The 18,838-nt window shown below is 53.7% G+C and overlaps 1 protein-coding gene and 1 long non-coding RNA gene across 7 annotated transcripts in view; one reads left to right on the plus strand and one right to left on the minus strand.

Annotated features, from left to right (window-relative positions):
- The window catches only part of LOC144306662 (uncharacterized), a 102,869-nt gene extending 101,804 nt beyond the window's left edge, over nt 1-1,065 (minus strand). For both annotated transcript variants that reach the window (XR_013373757.1, XR_013373758.1), the window contains exon 1: nt 908-1,065. This is a non-coding gene — a long non-coding RNA (uncharacterized LOC144306662). The remainder of the gene's footprint in view (nt 1-907) is intronic.
- The window catches only part of SLC22A23 (solute carrier family 22 member 23), a 164,179-nt gene continuing 145,541 nt past the window's right edge, over nt 201-18,838 (plus strand). For 4 of the 5 annotated variants that reach the window (XM_077886117.1, XM_077886118.1, XM_077886119.1 and 1 more), the window contains exon 1: nt 603-1,229. In XM_077886117.1, the coding sequence (XP_077742243.1) occupies nt 618-1,229 (612 nt within the window). In that variant the 5' untranslated portion in view covers nt 603-617. Of the gene's footprint in view, nt 1,230-18,838 lie in introns of all 5 variants that reach the window. The other variant, XM_077886121.1, reaches the window with a different exon arrangement.

Here is an 18,838-nt window from a genome sequence, read left to right on the forward strand (position 1 = left end):
CCGAGCCCGGGATCCTCCAGCCCGGCGGCCGCCGGGTGCCCGGTTTCCCCGCTTCCCCGCCCCCCGCCCCCCGCCCCCCGCCCCCCGCCGCGGAGCCCGGCCCGGCTGGAGGGGGCGCTCGCGCGCCGGAGCGGGGCGCAGCAGGTGCCGCGGTTACCTCCGCCGCGGCGGGGGGAGAGGGGGCGGGCCGGGGAGGAGGAGGAGGAGGGGGAGGCGGAGGAGGGCGAGGCGGAGGGCGAGGAGGCGGCGGCGGCGGCGGCGGCGGCCGGCTCCGGAGCCCGAGAGCGCGGCGGGCCGGGCAGCGGGGACCCGAGCTCGCGGCTTCCGGGAGCGCCCGAGGCCGGGCAGATCCGTCGCGGGCTCCCGGGGAGCGGCCGCGCGCCCCCGCCCCGCCCCCGCCCTCGCCTCCCGGCGGGCGCGCAGCCCCGGAGATCGCGGCGCCGATGAGCGGCGGCGGCTGAGGCCCGGGCCGCCGTCCGCCCGAGCGGGGCCGCAGGGTCCGGGCCGCGGCATGGGGGCGCACTGAGGCCCCGCGGCGGCCGAGCGCGTCCGCGGCCGGGGCCCTCCTCCCGCCCGGGCGCGTCTATGCGCGTCTGCGGGCGCCCAGGGCCCGGGCCATGGCGCTAGAGCGGCGGCGGGACGCGGCGGGCGGCGGGCCCGGGCGGCAGGCGCCCCCGGCCGAGGAGAACGGCTCGCTGCCGCCCGGGGACGCGGCGGCCTCGGCGGCGCTCGGGGGGCGCGCGGGCCCCGCCGGCGACCTGCAGCCGCTGCCCGCCCCGCACCCCGCGCCCCCGGGCTGCAGCGCGGCCGCGGCGCCCAGCCTCCTGCTGCTGGACTACGACGGCTCGGTGCTGCCGTTCCTGGGGGGCCTGGGCGGCGGCTACCAGAGGACCCTCGTGCTGCTCACCTGGATCCCCGCGCTCTTCATCGGCTTCAGCCAGTTCTCGGACTCCTTCCTGCTGGACCAGCCCAACTTCTGGTGCCGCGGGGCCGGCAAGGGCGCGGGGCCGGCGGGGGTCCCCGGCGCGGCCAACTGGACCGGGCCCGCGGCCTCGCCCCCCGCCCCCGCGCCCGCCCCGTGGGCGCCCCCGGGCAACGCGAGCCGCGGCGGGGCCGACGCGCCGCCCCTGCCGTCCCCCCCGGACAGGCCCGACAACGCCTCCCACTGCGACTGCCACGCGTGGGACTACGGCATCCGCACCGGCCTCGTCCAAAACGTGGTGAGCAAGGTAAGGGCTGCGCCCGGCCCGGCCCCCCGCCCCCGGCCCCCGGCCCCCACCCGCACCCGCACCCGCACCCGCACCCCCACCCCACCCGGGGGCACGCAGGGTGCCCGAAGGGGACGCCACCCACGGCCAGCGCGTGCCTGCACCCGCCGAGGCTTGGCCCCTGGGTGGGGAGCGGGGCTGCTCGCTGCCTGCCCCGGGGACGCCGCCTCCCAGCCCTGCACGGGGCTCCAGCGCCCTCGCTAGTGCGCACCCCAGCTCCGGCCCCCGGTGCACGTTTGGAAGGCGAGCCCCGTCCCCCCTCCCCTGCGAGCTGTCACCCTCCCTCGCTCGCTCCCGCCGGCCCCGGGTGGCTCTGCAGAAAGGTGAGGCCGCCGACCCGCCGACCCGCCGACCCGCCGGCCCGCCCAGCGCTCGCCTGGCTCAGGGTCTGACGGCCGCGGCCCGGGCCAGCCGCCTCCTGCACACAGATACCTGCCCGGGACAGCCCTGTCGTGGCCCCAGGTGTGCTGCTCTGCGCGCGGCCTCTGCACCCAGGCTGGGTGTGCAGACTAAAGGCGGCCAAAGCCTCCCCCTAAGTTACAGCCGCAGAAGCAAAGAGCTTTTGCAAATTCTTGTTCCCTCCTCATCCCGCTCCTTGCTCTCCAAAGATGGGTATTTATCGACTTCACATTTTGCCACTCGAGTGTCCCCTCAAATGTTTCCTCGCGACTTGAGCGGCGTCTCTCTAGAGGACAGGAAGGAAACTAGGAATTTGTTTTGTCTTCCCTGACACCGAGGCTCTTACACAGCAGCTGCTTTTGTCTGAAACACTGAGCCCCTGGGAAGCTTCGGCTGAGCAACGGCCGCCGTGCCCGGAGTCCAGAGGAACCCCTCGGGCAGGGGTATCGCATTGTGTGAAAAGGAGCAGCAGTGTTTTTTGAGAGATGTGGGGCCCACAGAAAAAATGGAGACTGGGCACTGTTAGACAATCAATCCCTGACATGTCTATATTTCCCGATTTTTTTTTAAACGTGTGAGAGCCATTTGCTAAGCAATGTGTGTTTTTTTGCCCCTTCTGTGTTTTAAATGACTGATTTGCATTTCAAAGTAAGTGTAGACCTTCCCCCTCCTTCTGGGCAGCAGCCGGGCAGAGTTTTAAGTGCTTTGTTTAAACGTGAGACTGAAATGTGACAATGTGCGTGTGCTTCCCCCCAACCCCGCCGCCCCACCGCCCCAAAATGAGTGTTAGTAAACAGTTGTAGCTCATGGATGTGTAAGATGAAACTCTTACATCATCATAATCACTGTTTTAATCTTGTACCAACCTGGCAAGAAATGATCTGTCCTGTGGGAACTGACAGGATTAGCTGTTAATGGGGAAGATCCTTCAGGCTCGGTTCACCTTGACACCCCCACCCCCCCACCCCCCAGCTCCAGAGCTTCTTTGCAAATGTGTTGCTGTGACTCTGTTTCCCATCCGTGCTGGGCAACATTTGTTTTTTGTTACCAGCATGGAAAAATTCAGAACAATGACTACAGTGACTATTTTAATACCCTTTGTATGTCTGTGAAAGTAAGGATTTGGCAACATTTTCAAATACTTTAAACCCCTTTTTAAAGGAGAGGAGGAATAATAGAGATCAAAGCCAATGTGTTTAGAGGGTGCTCTGCCCTGAGGTCAGAGGGGAAGGGAACTTGAAAGTTAGGAGGTGTGGGATAGAGCATCATTATCCTAGTGGTGGGGACCCAGGAGCAGCTATTCACACTCTGCCACGGATGGCAGGATGAGAGAACTAAAATAGTCCTTGAAAACAGGCTTTAAAGGCACAGTGGAGAGCTGGACAGTTTTTCTAAATTAGCACTCAGGAGAGTCAAAGATGGCAGTAATGGGTGCACTATGTTTTGGGGCTGCTTCGTGGCTACGTCACCGTTACCTGTAGCTGGCGGGACAAAACTGGGAGCTGAAGACCCCGGCACAACAGTTAGAGACACATTTTCTTGCAAGATAAAGGCTAGAAAGGACATATTGATTTTCACGCACAAATAAGATCTAAATAAAGGACTGTCCTTCTACAATGTTCTATTCCGTGACAAATGCCTTGAGGAGCTCTTTAGGCGCATTTGGCAGGTACTGAGGCCCATATCGCTTCAGCTGGCTGTGGGCACTGGACGCTGTATCAGGTGTACAAATACGGAACGTGTACCGTGATGGGTGCAGCTCTAGAGGTCAGGTGCCCGTCAGCTTCGTTTCTAAGAGCAGAAGCAGAAAGGTTCACCTTCCGTCAGTGGATGAAAGTTCAGAGTCTGAGCCGTTGCCTTTTGTACCCTCTCTCCCCACTTCATACCACGATCGATCCACCTGCAGATAAACTCACACAGTGTCCTTGTCATTAGGTGTCCCTCAGCCTGTATGTGCCGCTCCAGTCTGGGTCCTGTTCCTTCTGTCCCCAAGTGTGCAGTGGGCAGGGGATACAGAAAAACTGCCGGGCATACGTTACATCGTATTATGAGTGTATGTTTTATTATGAGTACGTGTCGTATTACAAAGACAGCGTATTATAAATCCGTATTATTAATGTATGTGCATGTCCTGCTATATAGTGTATATATATGTATTGCATATTATACTTTTTACGGCCCATCACCTGTAGGCTGTAAGTAGCACCTGCACAGGTGGATCTGCCAAGCCAGTTAGAATCTCCAGTTATGATAGTTCAAAGGGATCTTGGGGCCGACAAGCCTGTCTCCCCTCCTGATTACTATCCCTGACATGGGCACCCCCCTCCAGGCTGGGAGGAGAGGGTCCCGCTGGCTCGGCGGCTCACTCCGCAGTCGCTCTTCCTCGCAGGCAGGCGTGCTTTTGGGTGAATATAGCTCAGGTCACCTCACGCCTCTTTGTATGGCTTGCTCCCCTGACGGGTTCTTTTTCCTCTACATAATACATGTCCAGCTATCTGAGAATACCCAGGTTTCTTTTCCGGCTAAAAAGTCTCCAGCTACTTCAGCCGTTGCACACATGACACAGTCGGCCATACCGATTGCTGCACTTGCCATATGCGTCTCTTTAACGGGACACTGAGAACACAGCCTGGAGGACACCGTGTCTCTAATCAAGAGCGTGGACGGACACTCGGCTTCCCCTGATGGAGCCTGCAGCTGATGCATGAAGGCTTTCAGTAAACATGACAAGCTGCTTCTATCTGGAGACCACAGGCACCAAATCTTTATGGGATTGCATCGTCCAGGATTTCTCAGGCTACACTTCTGCGACGTGGCGCACGATTTAGGCCTCATCGTAACAGTTTTGGGTTATTAGATCTCTCCTGTTAGGATCTACTTTATTTCTGTCGTGCGCCTTGGTCTTCGGTATTTCTTATCTGTTCCAAACCTTTCAGTGCCTTCAAAATAATAATGATAATAATATCACCTTTCTTTTCGTGAGACCCTATAAAGTTTTCCAAATGTTTCCTTTTATTATGTTACTTTCTTTCGTTAAGAATGCTGAATAACCCAAGGCCGGTCTGCACACAGAGCATTATCTTGGATAATCAGTTAACACATGCCTGAGTGGGCCTGGTGCTGTGTACCTTGAGCCCTGTGTTCAACTTCCTAGTGACATTCATACTTCCGCGGTTTATCTCCCTGCCGTGCCTTCCTGAAACAAATGCTAACAGAGTTCTGCAGTCAGTTAGAGGTCGACTCTGGGAGGACCCAGGCTGGACATGGCTCCCTGTCCCTGCACCAGCATCCGCTGGTGGCTCGGATTGTCAAAGATTTTACACGAGGTTAAAAAAAAAAAAAAAAAAAAAAAAAAAAAAACCATGCTGCTGACCTTGCAATATTCCTCTTAATAATTTGCATCATGACCCTGCGTTGTCCTGAGTGAACCCCCCCTTGGTTTCCAACGCTCACCACTTCCTTGAAGAGTCCTTGGAGTGTAGCCAAAAAAATCAGTGTCCGCCGCTCAACTTTCTAAGGTCCACTCTCTTTCTGTATATATAAAGTTTGGGACGTTTGTCCCCAATCTTCTGTTCCTTCTTCTGTTCTCCATGAGGTCTCAAAGATTGCTGGCTTTCATCCTGTAAGTACATCTAAGGGTTGTTTAAATATCCTGGGAAGTAATTTGTATTCTTTTTCTGGGGCTCAAGTCTAAAAGTATTTAAAGCGATTCGGTACAATTTAATTAGGATTAAAAATAATTACAATTTCATTGCAATAGTAATATCTTAAAAATAACCCAGTGTCAGGTCATCCTAGGGGTGTTTTACTTATTTTGTCTGGTGTATGCAACACAACGGTGAACATCTTTATGCCTGTTTTTAGAAACTGATAGAGAATGCATGCACGTGGTGCAGAAAGCAGACCGTAGAAGTGGCGTTGCCTGCCATCTCTGCCTCCGGCTTCCCTCTTGAGAAGCAACCATGGTTACCAGTTTCTTATGTATCCTTCTAGAAATAGCCCAAGTATATTTTCATTTGTGTATTTTTCTCTCACAAACAATGACATGATCTGCGCATTGTTCTGTGCCTGTCGCCACCAGTGTTGGGGATGCGCACCTGTCACTACGTGGAGAGCCCCTCCGTCCGCGTCGGTGACACGGTGTCCGAGCAGCAGTCCTCCACGGCGTGGGCAGGCCGTAATTGACCCCATTAGGCACCTAATAAGGGGGCGCTGAGGTGGTTTCCCCCTCTTTGCCGTTGTGTACTATATAATGAAATCTGGCATGCGTGAAATTCTTCGAAGTGGAGGGTCAAAGTTGCGACATTTTAATTTTGATAGATGTTGTTCGGTGCTGTCCCTAGAGATCTTACCAATTTACACTTCCATCAGTAATCCTGGAGCTCCTGTTCCCCACACCCTCCCCAACCAAGGACTTAGCACACTTTTCAGTGTCTCCTAGTTTGACCTGGGAGGTGTGTTCGGTTGTTGTTATAATTTGCATTCCTCTTGCGAGGAAGGAGGTTAAACACGTCTCTGAAGTTTTTTGAGCCATTTGCTTCCATGTCTTTAAACTGGCTCCTGAGGTCCTTTGCCTGTGTATGTTTGTTTTTTTTTTTTTTTTTTTTTTTTTTTTTTTTTTGGAGGGGGAGGAGTACACAAACGTTTCTGTGGAAGTACTTCAGGCATAAAGTAAATTAACTCTCTGGATGTCTGGTAAATGTTTTTGCCCTGGCTTTTTGTTTGTCTTTTTATTTTATTTATGGTGGTGGTGTTACACAGAAACTTTTGGTTTCTTTAGAGTCAAATGAATCTTATCCGTTACAGTTTCTGGGTTTTGCGTTAGATGTAGGGCTTCCATAATCCTGGGATATTGGGGGGGGGAACCCCTACTTTCTCCCAATACTTTTTGATCTTGGTACTTCTGTGATTTGGTGTCGCAGATGCCCATTTTGCTTTTATTGAGCCAGTAGGATAAATTGCTAGAAAGGGAAATAAATATTAGGTCCCTGGATATAACCAGCATTTCATGCAGCTTTTGACTTGCTACAACAATGTCCTCGGCGCTGCATTTGGCAGCGGCGCCAGTGGGAAGACCAGAAGCTAAATGGTTGTTTGGCAGCCCTTGTCATCTTTGGGAGCCAGCACAGCAGTCTTCCTGCCCAGGCAGCGGGGCTCACCTTTCTGCATCTTCTCATTCTGATCTAGCTGTGAAACCTCTTTTTTCTTCTTCTTTTTTTTTTTTTTTACCCCCTCTTTTGTCTGTAGCATTCTTTCGCAGGCCTCAATTCATTTTGGTCTTCAGTCCAAAGTAGGATTGAGTCAAAAGTTGATGTCATTTAAAAACATGATGGGCTTTCTGAATGTCAGCCGTGGCGTCACCACAAGCCAGCAGTGTGCTAGAGCCAGCTTGGCCTCTGCTGACTCCGAGCCAGCGCGTCTCTATCCAACTGCGCACTCAGGGATGTCTCGTCGGTGGCTCCCGCTCCGCCATGGCGGGAACATTTACACCATGCAAGTGGCAAACACTACACATCAAGGTTTTGCAGACAATCCAGTCGTTACAATGATTCTTATGCCACTAAGTGAGACCCAGGCCACTCCTTTCCTTTCCTTTCCATTTTTTTTTTATAGACTTTTCTTTCCTTCCTTTCATAGATGAGTCCCTCTGTTGGGCCAAGCTTTGTGCTATGTGTTCGAGATACAATGATAGAGACAGCCCCACTCCCATAGAGCTTCTAGACTAATGAGGGGGGACACACCTTAACTAATTAATAATAATCCTTTAATTACACACGGAGCTAAGTATGTGGAAAGAAAGGGAAATGAAGGAACAAAAAGCCCGGCCTACACCGCCTGGTCTCTGAGTGCAACTGACATCTGAGTTGAGATCAGAGGGCTGAGCTGGAGAGAGAGGAGAGGGAATGGCAGTTGCAAGGGCCCTGTGGTATGTGAGAGCTTAGAACTGGTAGGAGGCAGTGAAGGTGGGAACGTGGGGAGGGTGGCCGGGAGTCACGTTCAGAACACCAGCCATGAGGTGAACCAACTCAGCTAGGAGGATGAGTAGGGATGGAGGGCCGCAAGGCAGACCGGCGAAGTGAGGAGGCCTAGGATGGGGAATGGGGCCCTGTGGAGAAGCAGAGGGCAGGGGGGACAGCATTTGATGGGGAGACACAGCCTCATCAAAGGTCCCGGGGAAACTGGGTGGTTGGGGCTGTGGGAAGCAGGCCGGCCAGCCCAAGGAGAGGTTCTGGGGGGGAGCTGTGGGAAATCGCAAGGCAGCTGCAGGTCCAGGCCCGACCTGGGGTAAGTGGGCCTGGAGCCTCTTTCCAGGGCTATCGAGAGGAAGCAGCACTGGCCCATTGGAGTGTTCTAGAATTTTCTCCTGCCCTCCTGCTTGAAGGGGGAGAGTGCTGATGGACTTTGCACCGGGCCGAAAGACCCTGATATGGGAAACCATCAGTCTAGAGTTTACTTTGACTCAACCAGCTTTCCCTGTACCGAGTGCCAGGTGAAAAATCGTCCCAGGCACGACTAGGGAATAATATTACCTCCTAGTCCAACGTCCTCAGCTTACAGATGAGGAGACTGAGGCTAGAGTGAATGTGGGGGGTGTCACTGACCCATCCAGAGCCACCAGCTCTTGGGGGGCTAGAACCTAGTTCCCCTCACCCTGCAGGGTCTTCTTGCCCAGGAGCAGCCCCCACCAGGGACAGGGGCCGGGAAGTGCCGGTGGGTGCTCCTGCCCATTCGCTTGGGCTCGTTCCTTGTAACTGGTCTGTCCAGGAAGGTCCTCCTGTCGCCACCTGAGAAGGGTCACACCCGTTAGGAGCTGCCCAGCAGGGTGGGCTTGGCTGTGCTGTGGCTTTGTGCCGACGGCCTCTCGGGCCGCCTTCCCTGACCTCTGCTGCATCTGCCTCATTGGCCCACTCACCTGGGACGCCCTTTCCTCCCTCCTCCAGCCAGCCAATCCCTGTTCCTCCTTCAGGTCTCTCATCCTCATTTCATGCCCCGAGCACGTGGCTGTGTCTCTGTCCTGACACGAGCTGTGTGGTGGCCAGAGTGGCACCTGCCCCTTTCCCCACTGGGGCTGTGTCGTCCTCGTCTTTGACCCACAAAAGCCTTCACCATAAATGTCTGAGCTCACCTGCATTTGATACCATGTAGAGAGGAGAAAGGGCTTTGCAGTTTGGCGGGAGTGGGTTCCGGTCCGGGCCGCTGCTTGGAACCAGCAGATATTACCGGCAGTGGGAGGTACAACTCCATCAGCTTTGTCTTTGGGAGCAGCAGGACGCTCATCAGGAAAGTGGGTCATCGCTCACCTGCCCTCCGGGGCCGTCGTGAGGCCAGAATGAGGACAGCTGGGGAGAGTCCACCACCCTCCCTCCAGGTGCCTGGGAAACCCTGAGGAGCCTGGGAATCTCGGGTCCCTTTGTCCCTCCTGTCTGCGGGGTGAGGACCAGCTGAGTGAGTCATCTGAGAAACACTTAGGTGGGGAGGAGCTGATAGGCCACACCTGAGGGTGATTTATTCCTTGGGCTCTCCAAGGCGCCTGTCCCCTCCTCTCGCCCCGAAACTGATAACGTGGCCAGCCAGGTGTGCCCTTCACACAGGACACCGTAATCCAGGGTGGCCTCAGGAATCTGACCAAAGAGGACCTCCAGTCGGGTGAAAAAAAAAAAAGACCATTTAATGGCTTGGTTTGTTTTCAGGTCACTGGTCACAGGGCTCCAGAGGACCTGAAAAGGAAAATGCTTTCCTGGCCGACCTCGAGGAACGGGGAGCAGGGCTCTGCTGGGGGCTTCACACCCCCACGGAGGCCTTGGCTCAGAAACCTGAGATGATGCCATTAAATGGAGAGCGAGCTAAACGTGTTAACAAGTCCGGGCTAGCCGTGCTGGTGAAAGCGGGTGGGAGAAACTGGAGCTTTAGGGGAGTGGATGGTAACTCTGGACCTCACGGCAGGGAGGTTGAGGCACAGAGCCAACCCCAGGAGCAGGTGCCCCCGGAGGGCAGGTCCCCCCACCCCGAATGCTGTCCTTGCTGACTGCTCACTGGAGGGCCGGGACCGGCCTCAGCAGCCTTCAGACTCTGGTCATCTGTGACTTGGGGCTTGTCCCTTACGTGCTCAAGGCTGCTCAGTGCTGCTCGTTATGTATGGGCAGACCTTCCTCCGAACAAGTGACCCGGAGATTGGCAAGGCCTATATCTCTAGGAGAGAGAGGCGATGGGTATTGACTGATTTAGCTGGATTTCCCCTAAAATACACCATTGCTGGAATAGAACACGGCCCGAGGGCTCTCCAGGCCGCTCTGTTTGCGTAGCGTTATATTCCGCAGGACCTCTTGTGTGACTCTTGGTTGCAAATAATGAAAAAAATTTCACATTACATTAAGAAAATAGGGAAAGATGCAGGAATGGCTTAGGGAAGCTAAGGTGGGATCTGAAACCAGAGAATTGGGGTGGCGGTGGGGGCTGCGTGTAAGTCTTCCGGGAACTCTGTTGCCACCGCCCTTCTGTCAGAAGCCACATGTGCTCCCAGCCCTATCTCCAGAAGTCAGCTTGTTCCCCTACAGACTGACTTTGTCCAGGCTTTTGCTTACCTGGTCGGGCAGCGGTCGGCACAGAGGCCAGCATTCCTCTGTGAGTTCCAGATTCCTGGGGGCAAATCAGATGTCCAAGCAGGTTGCAGAGCAGGGGATGCAGTTACCCCGCGCTGGGGATCTCCTCCAGACCATGTGACGGGGGTGGTAGGAGCTATTCTTCACTGGCGTGGAAGGGATTAGAGACGAATCTTTTTGCCAATGAATCGAGAATAATCGAATCTCGAGAATTTAGCCATTAAATGCTTTAAACAAAGCATTCTTTTTCTTCCCAAAGACTCGGAATGTAACTTAACTGGCCACTTAAGCTTAGTATGGAACTGGCAAGGATACTCTTTCTGAGGCTTCTTTTCTAGAAATAATGATAAACGGTCTCAGTTATTAGCTCCAGATCACAGAGCTTGGAACGAGACTGCAGCAGGCTTAACAAATCGTTGCCCCCACCCTCGCCCTACCCACCCCCCACCCCCAAAGAGTGAGTATCTTTGCTTTTCCAAACCCTTCTGCTGGTCAGGACCAGCTACATAATTTGCAGGGCCCAGTGCAAAATGCAGAAAATGCAGAACCCCTTGTTCAAAAAATTATGAAGATCAACACATGACAGCCTAGCATTAGGCCAGACGTGGGACCTTCTGAGTCGCGGTGCTTCTGGTGACCTCTAGCCTGTCATCTTTCACCAAGCCAGCTGTTATCTGCTGCAGAGCTAAGCAAGTATCCCCGAGCTCTTGCAAGTCTTTCTTCCTGATTTTTTTTTTCAGTGTCTTCTCTGCTTCTCTATTCTTAGGTTGTGCTTTGTATCTTTTTTCTAGATTTCTTGTAGTAAAAGTGCAACATACTTCTTGTGGGTCTCTTTTTCCCAGGGAACAGCTTCACAAAGCCCTAGCCAATTTAGTTTTGAACGTTTAGTTCGCTCAAGGTGTGCAACAGCAAGAAGGATCCATGGAGCCTTCTTATATTTGAAAACACTGCCCCAGAAGTGAGACAGTTGGTTTACTTATCTGAGCAGTGAACCAAACAGCTGAGTCATAGGAATGTGTGGTAAAGAATGTTAAGTCATAGGAATGCTAGTTAAGTGTCTATCGGCCATTTTTGTTTTTTTGTTTTTTGGTTTTTGTTTTTTAAGTGGAGAGGAAGGTCAGTCCTTCCTCTAATTTAATTCTGCTAGCTAACCGCCACACTTTATTTCTTAGTATCATTTAAACCAGAAGAGCAAAGAAGATGATGCTGGCGTACAAGAGCCACAAGCGTCCCAGTGGTCATATTAAATTATGGATGGGTTATGCACTCCGCATACTAATTTGCACTACAGAGTGTTTCCTCCCAGATTAGATTAAAAGCTGCTTTTTTTCTGTGTGTTTAAAAGATGCTTTACAAATTGGGCACCCTTGATTGTTACATACTGAGGAACTCCACGGTTCGCCAATGAATATACATGAGCGTTTGCAGTGAACACAAAGTTTCTGTCCTACTTTTTTAAAAGTTTTTTTTTTAATTGTGATAAAATACACGTAACATAAAACTTGGCATTTTAACCATGTTTAAGTGTGCAGTTGAATGGGATTAAGTACAGTCACAGTGTGTACAACCATCACCATCATCCGTCTCCTGGACTTTGTCATCTTTCCAAACTGAAACTCTTCCTGCATTCACCACTAAGTGCCCTCCTCTCCCCCGGCCCCTGCCAACCACCACTCACTCCACTCTCTGTCTCTGGATCAGACCAGTCCAGGGACCTCACATAAGTGGAACCATTATAGTACTTGTTCTTTTGCGACTGGCTGATTTTACTTAGCGTAACGTTCTCAGCGTTCGTCTGCGCTGTAGCATGTGCCAGAATTTCCTTCCTTCTGAAGGCTGAACAATACTCCATTGTATATATAGACCACGTTTTGTTTATCCTTTCATCTACTGATGGACTCTTGGGTTGCTTCCACCTTTTGGCTCTTGGAAATGACATTGCTATGCACATAGGTATTGTCCTATTTTTGGAAGACAGTTACATACAACCCCTTCGTCCCTCCCCTCCCCGCTTTTAGAGGTGATTTCTGCAGCCACTTGTGTGGTGCCTGGCCCTGGTCCTTCGGCCAGAACATCTGCTCTGTAGGCAGGCCTCCTGCTCCGCCTTAGGTGGGTGACACAAATGGGCAGAAGATGGTCGCTGCCCTGGAACAGGAGCTCCTGGTGGAGCCAAGGCACTTGGTATATGGAGGATTCTAGGCCCAGCATGGGAGCAACTGGGACAAGTATGTGAGGGCCGGGAGCTGAGGGTGTGTGATGCAGAGGTGAGCATGCCCGAGAAAGCCCTCAAGATATGTGCTTAGCCCTGGAAATGCCCATCGTAGGCAGGGAGAGCCGGGTGCTGTGGAAGTTTAGCTGGGCCCTGAAGGCGGGCTGGGGTCTTGAAAGATAGAAAGGGCCTCATCTGCAGAGGAGCTGACAAAGGCTAGGAAGAGAGTAGTGCAGGGCCAGGGCTGGGGTACACGTGCAGCAGAACATGGGGCCCAAGCGCACAGGCCCCCAGAATCAGTCCTTGGGGATTTGTTTGATTTTTTACCCCAGTAGACAGTGAGTTATCTGAGGTTGTGGAGAGAGACAGTAGAGAACCAGGGCAGAAGTATGCCCAGGCCCAGGGTGGGTCTGTGTGTCACCGTGCCCTCCTGGCCTCTGTCTGGCTGCCACATGCTACCCCTGTAGCACACATACTAGTTTGGGCCTCTGTGAAGAACCATCACCAAGCCCCCATCACAGGTGTGGCCACATCCTAGGGATTGGTGCTCTTGGAAAGTGCTGGCTTTGTCCAGCATCCCTGCCTTGCCCGCTGGCCCTCATGGTCTCTGTGGCACAGATAGGGTCAGCTAGCAGCCTGCTTTGGTGATCTCCATCAGCCTCTTCATGGTATGGCCAGTAACTATTCAGTCCTTGACGCTCCCTCCTTATGATGGGGGAAGGCTGCTTGTCCTGATTTTTCTCCTCCGCTGGCTGCTCTTCTCCTTTGGGAATCCTTTCCACCACCCACTCCCTTCAGATGGTTCCCCAGAGTCTCAGTCAGCTCGGGCTGCATAACAAGTACCACAGACAGGGTGGTGGTGGTGGTGGGGCTTAACTAACAGACATTAAGTTCCTTTCAATCCCAAAGGCTGGAAGTCTGAGATCAAGTGTAGGCAGGGCTGGTTCCTTCTGAGGCCTCTCTCCTTGGCTTTTGCATGCCGTCTTCTCCCTGTGACCTTCCACGGACTTCCCTCTGTGTGCGTCTGTGTTTTAGTGTCTTTTTACAAGGACACCAGTCCTGTTGGATTAAGGCCAATCCCAATGACCTCATTTTAAGTTAATTACCTTTGTAAAGCTCCCATCTCCAACTACAGTCACATTCTGAGGTCCTCAGGGTCAGGACTCAACATTTGAGGGTTTGGAGGGGGTTTTTTGTTTATCTTGGGAGAGCGGGCACAGGAGGACGTAGTTCAGCTCATACCATCCGAGTTCCAGCACACACCCTGAGTAGGGCAGCACCAGATCTTTATCCATAACCCAGATGTTTCCTCAGAGCCCTGGCTCTGTGTATTTGGTTACCCACCAGACTGGACTTCTCATCTGGCCCCTGATCTTATCTACCCCCCGCAACCTTGCATCAAATCCCAGTGTTTTGGTCCTAAATTGATGATGATAAGCTGTTTTTACTTCTGTGCTTCAAATCCATGACCTTCAGGATGAGTTTGGGCTTGGTTGGCTGGTTTTCAAGGTCCTTGATTGTCTGTACCCTCCATGCTTCTCCGGTGCTGCCCTCATCATGGCCATGCAGGGACCCTGTTCCAGCCCTCAGTTTCTCAAGCAACCTGACCTTTGCAGGTGGAACTCCTTCAGTCTAGAATCCACCTCCCCTCCCCATCATACTCTCACCTTCTTAACCTTTCCTGGCTCCCTATTCCAATCCCCCTCCAGTCTTCTGCCCCTGCTTTCCTGGCCCAGATCTGTATCCCCAGAACGTGGACCTAGTAGGTGCTCAATTAACATTTGTTGAATGGCAAAGGTAAAGCGATAGTTGAGGGGTCCTTACTCTCATCTGGGCAAGGTAAGGTGATTTAATTCTAGGATGACAAGAAGAAGAAGAGGACAGGTGTCACATGGGTCAACTTAGACCTCAAGTCAAATTTCATGAGTTACTGAAAACTAAGAAACAGCAGCTAATCAAACTTGAATTCCTACTGGGCTGTGGAGTGGGTTATTATGTTTACACCAAGTCACTGTTTTTCAGGACTTTAAGTTCCAGAGCCTTGTCTTCTCATGAAAGTGATATAGTGAACTGGTCTGAGTCTAGGATCACAGTGGTGGTGGCTGGAGCTCTTAGAGTCACCTGGGAGCTTTTGGAACTACCCATGGGACCCAGGCATCAGTTGTTTCGAAAGTTCTCTGGATGATTTCCAAGTGGTAAAGTCCCCACCCCCACCCCCCACTAGGGGACATTTGGCAGTGTCTGGAAACATTTGTGGTTGTCACAGCTGAGAAAGGGGATGCTACTGGCATCCAGCGGGTAGAGACCAGGGATGCTGCTGAATATCCGACAATGCACAGGATGGCCCCCGCAGCAAAGAATGATCCGGTTAGGCATGCCAAGTTTGAGAAACCCTGGTCTAGGCTAATACAAAAGTTCATTGTATTTCCTGACCTTACCCAACAGATGGCCGGGGTCAGCCCGGGTGAGACCTTGGCTCCTCTGTAACCCACAAGGGAAGCGTTGGTATGAAGGCTCGGGAGCTATAGAAGGGCGATTCATCGCACCAGGAATGATCACAGGGCAGCCAGGGCCCCTTTGCCCTCTGCAAAGAAAGGGTTTGCTAAGTGGTGTAACTGCGCGTCAGCGGGCAGGTGGAGCCTACCTAGGGAAGCACGTTATGAAACACTGCCTTAGCGTATTTATGTACAAATGCATGTTGCCAATGACCAAGTCACTCATTAAAGTAGGTCCTTTGAACCTCTGCTCAGAATAATGGTTAATTACTTGAAAAGGAAACATTTATTTGGAAGTAAAAGGTATTTATTTTCAAAATGTCTCTAATTCAGACTAGCCTTTTCCATAATTAATTCCCATTAAGGTGGTTTGATAATGTTTTCAGCAGCAGGAAACAAGAACTCCCCCAGGGGACGCAGACACCAAGTACTAGAGTCCAGAGTCGAACACAAACGCTATTTACATTCCCTGAGTAACAGATCGGGCTTGACCTCTCCCTTGGGCACAGGCAGTGAACGTGAAGTGGTCCTGGCGTGACACCCACCTGTGCTCAGGGCCAGCACCTGTGAAAGTAAGAGTGAGAGGTGTTAGCCGGGCTGCCGGGGAGATGCTCGCCTTCATTCACCGAAGCCAACCGTCCCACGTCATGGAGGTCCAGACCCCGGCAGCCTCGGCACCTTCCCCAGCGAGATCTTTCCTTCCTTGGGTGCTCATGGTATCGTCTGTCTGTCCTGCTCATTTGTGTTACTTTTCGGGAGTTTGTGCTTGTGGTGCTGGGTATCCCTACTAAAGAACCGTCGAGGGCCACAGATGGTGAGACAGCCTAGTGCCCTGGGGCGGCACAGAGGGTCTGCTCTGGCTCTCAGAAGGAACTTGCAAGTAGTAAATAAAGATTCTTCAGCTAGAGGTCAGCCAGCAAGAGGTGGTAACGTGCAGGAGGGTGATGTGGCTTCATAGGGCCCTGGCTGTTTCTGCAGCCAGATTGCTTGGTGAGTCATGAAACCTTCTGTGTTCCCAGGTGAGGCTTTTATTATTTCATTTTAATAGAAGTTTTATGTTTAGTCTTTTTCCAGGAAGTCCCATAAGAAGCAGCTTTGGAAATCTGCGCATCATCTAGGCGATGAGGGTGTTTGGGGTTTGTTTTTGTTTTATTTTTGGTTTTGTGTATCTGCTGATAACACGTTTGAGTTGTGGTTTAAGTAGAAGCGGTGGTTTCGCTCTGTAATTCATTTCTCATCTGCCGTCGGATTCTTCCCCATTTATGATTCTAGTTCTTTTTCGACAGAGTCTCAGATAAGCGGCTAACGGGAGGGATGGTGAAAGGGAAAACCGTGACCTCCATTACGAATCTCATCTCCAAAAGCAATTTTGGGGGAAACGGAAATGACCTTGAACAGGCAAGGAGGTTACCGGGGAATTTAGAGCCTCATAGTGTATCACACTGCAAAATCTGCAAAAGGCATTTTCTCCTTTCATGTGGGGAGGCAGTGACGCACGGCCACCTCTTCTTGAGTGATGCGTGTGAGTCTACAGGGTCTATACAGTGGCCTAATCTCGTACAGTGCAAAGCCGATGCAGGGAAAATACTCCACAAGGAAAGCCCGGAGTCGTGTGTGATGTCCAGGCTCTGGGGGCAGGAGCCTGCGAGTCGTGCCTTGAAGAGCGGCCGTCCCCGTGGGCAGAGGTGGGCAGCAGGGGAGCGGTCTGCGCGCAGGGGAGCGTGGAGCAAAAGAATGGCGAAGACGAGGGCGGGAATGAGTGGGGAATAACCAGAATGTGCGTCCCGTGGAAGGACGGGGAGGGAGCACTGCTCTTCCGTTAGGAGGGGACACGTACAGTATTGGCGAGGCCTTGGAAGCTTGGCGGGGTCGTTAGAGTGCTGTCTGCTGCGCATCGTGGAAAACCTCAGATCAGACAAGCTTAAAACACATACAGAGAAACACCTGTGATGTTTCTAGAAGTCCAGAGATAGGAGAGGCTCCCCTGCATGCTTCCAGGCCTTGTGCGGTCTAATGCTAGAGGAGTCTGTACCACAGACTGAGTGGCTTCAACAACAGAATTTATTCTTCATGGTTCCGGAGGCTGGGAGTCCAAGACCAGGGTGTTGGCAGGTTGGTTCGTTCGAAGGCCTCTGTCTTTGGCTTGCAGATGGCCTTCTCTCTGTGTCCTCACACGGGCCGTCCCCTGCATGTGTCTGTGTCCTAATCTCTTCTTATAAGGACGCTGGTCAGTGACCTCATTTTAACTTAAACCACAGTACAAGCCCTTTCTCCAAATACAGCTACGTCCTGAGAAACCAGGGGGTTAGGACTTCCAACAGATGTATTTTGAGGGGATGCAATGCTAAGCTCCTGGTTGTGGCAAGGAGGCTTCCCCTGGTGGCAGCCCATTTGATGCCTCACCCCCAACCCCCCGTGACTTGGAAAAGAGGAAACAGCAGCCTTCTCCTCGAGCATCGAGCACGGTGCCCGAATCTTTCTCTGTCGTCTGCCCTCCGTCACCGCATACCCGCCCCCGGAACCAGCACCGCTCACCGGGGGATGCCATCTGTGCCCTCGGATGGGCCACTCACCCCGAGTCACATGGGAGGAGGCTACCCACGCAGTTCGGTTCTGCAGAGAATGGCGCTGGCGGGAAGAGGCATGTAAATGACCACACAGCCCGTCGCTCTCTGCAGAGCAGTCCGGACTTGGGCAGGAGATGGAGGGCACGGAAGGACTTCGAGCAGGGCCACGGCGGTGCCCTTCCCGGGCGCCCTTCCTCCCCCCGCCGTGCACTGGCTGCTGTGAGCAGGCCGCTCGTTTCCCCGTGAAACGAGCCAGTGGAGCGGCCCGTGCGCCGCATCTGCCAGGGGAGGACCCTGAGGTGGAGCCGCGAGGCCAGGGAACACGTTACCGAGAACTGGGGGTCATCACCCCAGCTCCAGCGTCTACGCGCGCCTTCCAGCGCCCCGGTGCCACATTTTCAGAAGACAAGGCTGGCCACGCTGGGGAAGGCGAGGGGATGGTGGCAGCTGGTCCTGGAGACCCAAGCAGGTGCGCTGGAGAAGGAGGAGCCAGGCCCACTGGAGTATCAGCGAAGGCAGGGGCCGCACGAAGCATCCAGGGGCTGTGAAATCAAGGGGTCGGTGGTGTGTTATGTGTGCTGTTGGGACCCCGGTGGGGACAAAGGGGCAGGTACAGAGAAGAGGTGGCTGCAAACAGGGTGGGAGTGCCTGTGGAGCACCTCTCGGCGGGGGAGATGGGGGGGGCGGCCAGGGCAGGTTTCCTGGGCCGGGGGTCTTTCACGTGCCACCACGGAGTCCTGACAGTAGCCCTCCTGAGAAGTGGGCCTGGCTCCCGCTTACTCGTAAGGAACTTGGGTCCAGGGAGGCTAGGAGCACGTGGCTAAGCAGCCCCGGTAGGCCAAGTGGCAGGGGCGGCCTTGGGTCCCGGAGCATCTGCGGTCCAGCTCCTGCCCGGGCCCACGGCCTGTGTGAGCGGGGTGGGCTCCGCGGCTCCTTCCTGGGGTGCCTCTAGGCCTGGGGCTCTAGGGAGCAGCGGACGCCCAGGGTAGGGCTCTGGATTTGCTTGCCTTTGATACGCTTACAATCACGCTCTTGTTTGGAACCGCGCTGGTTAAGAACCACAGGCCTTGAAAAAGCAACTGAGAGAGTCGTGCGCCCTCTGTTTCCCGAGTGCCCGGCCTGGGGACCTGCGGGGACAGAGGGAAAGTGCAAACAGATGCCTCCTCTCCTTGCGGTTAATCCAGCTCTTGGAGCTAATCTGGCAGCGAGCGGTCGACGCACCTGCAGCCCCTTGCCCTTTGCCGCCCCCTCTGAGAGCCGCCAGGGAGGGAGAAGCCGGGAGGCCCCAGTCGGGTGGGTA

The sequence above is a fragment of the Canis aureus genome, chromosome 37 (assembly GCF_053574225.1).
Source record: "Canis aureus isolate CA01 chromosome 37, VMU_Caureus_v.1.0, whole genome shotgun sequence".
NCBI classification, from domain to species: Eukaryota; Metazoa; Chordata; class Mammalia; order Carnivora; family Canidae; genus Canis; species Canis aureus.